Source organism: Tupaia chinensis, unplaced genomic scaffold (genome assembly GCF_000334495.1).
Source record: "Tupaia chinensis unplaced genomic scaffold, TupChi_1.0 Scaffold146187_1, whole genome shotgun sequence".
NCBI classification, from domain to species: Eukaryota; Metazoa; Chordata; class Mammalia; order Scandentia; family Tupaiidae; genus Tupaia; species Tupaia belangeri.
In genome coordinates, this window is record NW_006206042.1 from 511,670 (window position 1) to 517,669 (window position 6,000).

The 6,000-nt window shown below is 43.2% G+C and overlaps 1 protein-coding gene across 2 annotated transcripts in view; it reads left to right on the forward strand.

Moving 5' to 3' along the window:
- The window catches only part of SLAMF1 (signaling lymphocytic activation molecule family member 1), a 42,855-nt gene that overhangs the window by 22,772 nt on the left and 14,083 nt on the right, over window positions 1–6,000 (forward strand). Inside the window, exons 4-5 of one of the 2 annotated variants that reach the window (XM_006168820.3) lie at window positions 577–675; window positions 5,367–5,440. In XM_006168820.3, the coding sequence (XP_006168882.2) occupies window positions 577–675; window positions 5,367–5,440 (173 nt within the window). The remainder of the gene's footprint in view (window positions 1–576; window positions 676–5,366; window positions 5,441–6,000) is intronic. The other variant, XM_027768427.1, reaches the window with a different exon arrangement.

The window sequence follows — 6,000 nt, forward strand, 5'->3', positions numbered from 1 at the left end:
TAATTTTAAACATGAGCATGATCAAGAGGAAAAACAACATGCTTTTCTTTCCGCTCAGGTCCACTGCATTCTACACAGTTATTTGCATGGAAGGGTGATAATAGCACTATTATGTTTATTTTTAAAAAGCAAAAGTAGTTCTTCCTTCCGCCCGGTGTCTCATGAGAATGGCGTGATGGTAGGAGGACAGCACATGGCACTATCATTTTCTTTTTACCCGAAAAGGATACAGGATATGCTAGAAATTTAAAAATAGAGAAACTGGGCAGAAAGATTGACTTAGGATAGATGAAGATAAGTGTAATTTTAGACATATGGTAGTTGCAATGAAAATAAAGCATTTAAATGGGAAAAAATATGTATGGAAATTAGGAATATAAAAGTCAAATACAGTGAGAGAAATTAGAATAAGGAAACAGATAGAGAAGTCTTCTACAGCCGGTCTCTAAAACCATGAACCCAAATGTCTCCCATGGGACAGAAATGTAGAACTAGAACAAGAAGCTCAGTCTTCCCACTTCTCAATGTTGTTAAACTCACAGTACTTTTGAGATTGCCCTTTGTCTTTTTTTCCAGTATCGACACAGTGGGGCCTGTATGCTGGGCTGCTTTTAGGGGGTGTCGCTGGTGTCGTCATTATTCTCCAAGTGGCGAAACTACTGTTGAGAAGAAGAGGTAGGTGTCTGACAATAAAGAGATTCTTAGCAGATGCTCTGTAGTAAGCAAGGGACCTCTTCTCACAAGCACAGACTTCCTCTGTGTGCGATGGCTTTCTGCAGGGATCACCTTTGCCAAACACTACGTAAACGTACCCCCAGGCCTTGCACAACTCAATCCAATTCAGCATGTCTTGACACCTAGACTAAGCTATGGGGATGCATGGAGCCACTGGGCTGATGATTTCAGCACAGTATGACTAACGTCATAGTCAAGATCTATATAAGATGCGTAAGGGGTTCAGACAAGAGGCTTAATAGTACTCAATAGTACTAGAAAGTAGAAAAGTCTTGAGTTTTGTTCAAAAAGCCACCCAGAGTAGACTGAAGTCATTAAGGCCTAATTATGCCCCTGCAATTTTAGTTTCTAGAAGTGATATCTCCTGGCTTCTCCTCTAAATTGTCTTGTGATTCAGTATCTCCAGACACCTTGGTCCCCACCGCCACGCTGACTGCCACTGAACCATGTGGGACTTGGAATGTCCTGCCCCAAGACCAGGACAGATGTTCTGGCTGGTCTTGGGAGAGGACTTGGTCCACGGACCAAGCCAATGGCCGATCTGACTCTCAAGTAGACAAGGCTTATTCACATGCAGCTTTCTTAGAGAAGTCCTTACCTTAGCATTCTGATGTTGGTTTTGAAAAAAAAAAAAAAACTATAGAAAAAAAGGTCTAGATCATCGCACAGCTGCCTACTGTCTTCTCATTTCCTCCATCATAACTAGGAGGGGTGGCTGATTCAGAAAGAAATTATGTTGAGAACTGAAATCATAAGGCAATGGTGAGATATCAGACATGAGAAATGAGATTAGCCCATGAATCTAGTTAGCAAAGATGTTGGAATCCTAGCCCATACTAGTTCCCCAACTACATTCTGCTCGACACGTGACTGTGCTCCGGAGGGAAAGTGCGCCCTCTACCTTCCCCAGCACACATACCCACCCTCATCTCCAGTCACCATTAATTCCTTCTAAGTCCATAACACACAAAACTCTGCCTTGAACCTGTGGCAAAATCTTTATTTAGTTGCTAATTTTGTTCAAGAGATTCTGTTGGCAGTTCTTGGAATATGGCCTATTTCTTTTTATAAAAAATAATTATTTAACTTTACTTATTTATTTGTATTTGACCAGAGAGGGAGAGGGAAAAAGAGAGAGAGAGAGAGGCAAAGTGAGAAAGCAAGCCACCAGGTCCTGGACTTGAACTGCAGTCAGCCATGTGGGAATCCAGTGCCCTCAACCACCATGCCACCTGCTGGCCCCTAGAATATGGCCTACTTCTGAACATTTTCAAACTGACTGGCGATTTTGTGTCCAGGAGAATACACTGATTAAGAGTATGGGCTTTGGGGACCAGTAGGTGGTGGCACGTAGGTTAAGGCAGTGGATCCCATATGGCTGACTCTGCAGTTCAAGTCCCAGACCCAGTGGCCAGGTGTGCGTGCATGCCCAAAATTCTGAGTGGAGAATGGTGGAGAAGAAATTACAGTGTGGTCAGCCACCCTGGGGCTGATTTCTTACTTCCCCTCTCTCTCTCTCTCTCTCTCGCTCTAGCGAGTGCACGTGCCCTACAACAAAATGAAACAAGCAAGCAAAAAAGCACATGGGCTTTGACAATAGACAGGTGTACGTTTAAACACAGACGTTGTCACTGACAAGCTGTGTGAGCGCACATGACTGAACTCACCTGCAAAGTGAGGGTATTGCCGTGGGATTAGTGAGTGAGCACACAGAAAGCACTGAGCACAGTGGCGTTCGTGGATGAGAAGATGATTCAGACATGCATTCAGACATACATACATAGACAGACCTCTCACTGTAGGGTGAGTTAAAACATCAGTGTTTAAATCCGATGGCCAGAAGGGGGCACTAGAAGCATCTGGAAACAACCTAGAGCAACGACAGCCAGCCTCACTTGAACTGGTAGTAACATAAGCCAGCTTTCTGCTTCAAGTAAAAGCTGAAAAAGGCATTAGACAGCTTACACCCTCATTTTACAGTGATGGTAAGAGAAGAGACCCAGCGAGAGGACATGATTTGTCCAGTGCTACATAGATAATAATGGCTAGAATGTATTAATAGATGCCCAAATTCTAAGGCCAAGACCTTTTTCATTAAACCCTAAGACCTTGCTGACTTTGAGCCAAGGTGAATTGGCTCCTGAAAAATCTGTTCTTGCACGGGGGGAAAATATTCTGAGACTAAATTTTTGTGGTCCAGTGGTTTTTTTTTTTTTTTGGTTTGGTTTGGTTTTCAATTGTTTTCTTTCATGAGAGAGAGGGAGAGTCAGAAAGAGAGATGCACACACGTATGCATACAAGCACCCCCATGCTGCAATCCCCCAATCCTTTCTCAGCCAGCCAGGATTACGGGCACATGTGTGCATGCCTGACGCGTGCACATCAGCCCAGGAACTGAACCTCACCTTCTGCTGGGCTTCCAGCACTGCACAGCGTTGCGATACTGCTGGGCCACCACAGTGGGGCTGGTTCGGTGGTCTTTTTGAGCAGCAACAGCCAGCTTCACTTTTTCGCTCTGTCTACACATTTAGCCCTGTTCCCTTCATTCTAAATTTCAGCCTATCTTGCAAGACTGAAAGTCCCTGAGGACTGGAGTCTGTTCCCTATTCTATTTGCATCCTCTATAGCATCTGGACCACTTAGCAGGCACGACTCCCATGTAGATACTTGTGGATATGAGCCAAAAATGCATGCTACCTAGAACTAACTTGTACCCCCTCTGCTACCTCCAACTACTGATCAACCTCCATTTTACTTACACACACACACACACACACACACACACACACCTCACACACACAGCCTCTTCAGTCAGGATCAACCCTGACCAAAAAAGTGAAGTCGGAACCACTGGGCTCGCCATGCCCACACGCACACAAGAAAATCACACATTGCCTTTCCTTGAATTCCTTGAACTCCCCCAATGACCGCCCATCATTTCCTCCTCAAGAGGAAATGCAGCACGTTCCTCTGTGGTCACCACTTACTAGGACTTTCCCTTCCAGACAAAAATAGTTCTCCTAAATGCTATTCTCTTAGAAACAGGCTTCCAGTTTTTTTAAAGAGGATAAATTAATTGGTGTTTGATTAAGTCTATCCTTGAGGCTGAGTGATTTCCTCTGGGTCAAGCCTCCATTGCCTCTGTCTAGACTTTTCATCGATCCCTTAGTGGGAATTCCATGCTTCCATCTGTTACCTTCCCACCATTCCCCACTGCATGATGTGTGTGAAGGATACCATGCAGTATCAGACATTAGAGCCAGACCCATTGTACTAGTGCCAGACCCATTGTTCTAGCAGAAAAAAATGTCATCAACACAATTTAAGTGAAAATGTCAAGTTATAGAGAAGTGTATGTAGAATGATGCCATTGGTGAAAAAGAAAATATCTGTAAGTGTAGCAAATGTCCAGAAATGCACTGTCCAATATGGTAATCGCTAGCCACATTTAAATTAATTCGAATTAAATAAAATTTAAAGTTTAGTTCTTCTGTTACAAGTCAAGAGCTCAATAGCTAGCTGTGGCTTGTATCTGTATCAGACTGCAGATGGGACATTTCTTTCCTTAGAAACTTCTGTTGTACAGAGCTGGTCTAGAAAGATGTGCATCAAACTTTAAAATATGGCCACTTTTAGAAATTAAGTTGGGTTGATTACTGGGGAGAGGTGGCTATATTTTTACTTTAAGAATATCTAGATTATTTTAATTTTTTCAATGACAATGTATTGCTCTTGTAACTTAAAAAAATAAAACTTTAGAAGTCCAGCTAAGGGGCTAGCAGGTGGCATGGTGGTTAAGGCGCTGGACTCCCTCATGTCCTGGACCTGGTGGCTTGAAAATCATGCCAGGTGCATATGCATTTGTGCCCAAAATTCCAGGAGGAAAATGGAGGAAAAGGGATTATTGTAGCGTGGACATCCCCTGGGAGGTGATTTCTCAGTTTCCTTCTCACTGTCTCTTCTCTCTCTGTTTCTCCCCAGTCAGCACACACACCTATGGCAAAAACCTAAAAATAAAAAAAAATTAAAAAAAAAAGCTAAAAAGTAAAATGTTCTTCAGCATAATAATTTCCACACTCTGAGCCCTGAGCAAAATTTCCAGATGGTAAACAATAGAATGACACTGTAGCTTTGTAGCTTTAGTTTCTAAATGGCCTCAGATAATCATCACACCTGCACACCTGCATACACACCCGGTCTCCCAGAAATGGGAGGTGAGAAAGCTGTGAGTGCAGAATCGCGCTATCAAGCTGTGGAATTCAAGAGGTATAATTAACCATATTAGGAGACCAGATCTGTACATCAAATAATAGAGAATAAAGTAACTGATTAGAATAATACCTAACACATACTGGATTTTTGCTGTGTGCCAGACGCTATTCTAAACATCTTACAATATCTCATTTAGTTATCACAAGAGTCCATGAGAAAGATATTTCAAATCCCACTTTATAGATAGAGAAAGAGGCCTAAAGGTAAAAGAACTAACCCAATGTCAAATGACAGTGTTTCATCTCTGTGGACTCATGGGGGAAGTGAGTAGGCTATGGGGAGTAAAGATCAGCCAGGTCTAATCAGGGAGTTCGTGTTGAGGACCAGAGAGAGATAATCTTACGGTTTCTTTTCTCCAGGTAAAGCAGACCATTGCCAACCACCAATGGAAACAAAGAGCTTCACTATCTACGCCCAAGTCCAGACCTCAGGAGTAAGTTCTAAACTTTCTTTGGGGCAGACCTGTCATGTTTCCCAAAGGATTCCCAGCCAGTCCACCTTGCATGTCTGATATCCATGGTTCTGCATGGATTCTAGAGCAGAGGAAACTAAGGAAGCAGAAACCTAAAGGTTACCTAAGTTCCCAGTCGGGTGGAATTATTTAGTATTCGTGGGATACACTGGGTAATCTTCTTGCCATCTGTTTCTTCATAGCAAAAACAGTACGAAGCTGGAACACATAATATATGATCCCTTACAGCCCTGTGTTCCAGGAGTCTCCTCCTCTAGGGAAAAGGGTTCAATCTAGGGGAAAGACAGGGGAAGGTCTATAAAAACTACTATGTGCTATGTTAGCCCGATCCAAGTTTAGGTGTTTGCAAAGTGTGAAAGCGACAAGGAAGGGAATATCTTTTATTTTGTGTGTGTGTGTGTGTGTGTGTGTGTGTGTGTGTGTGAGGGTTCTGCTGTAGGGCGTGTATACTCGCCAGAGAGACAGAGAAACAGAGAGACAGAAAGTGATAAATCACCCCCCCCCGGGGGGGGGGAGGGCCA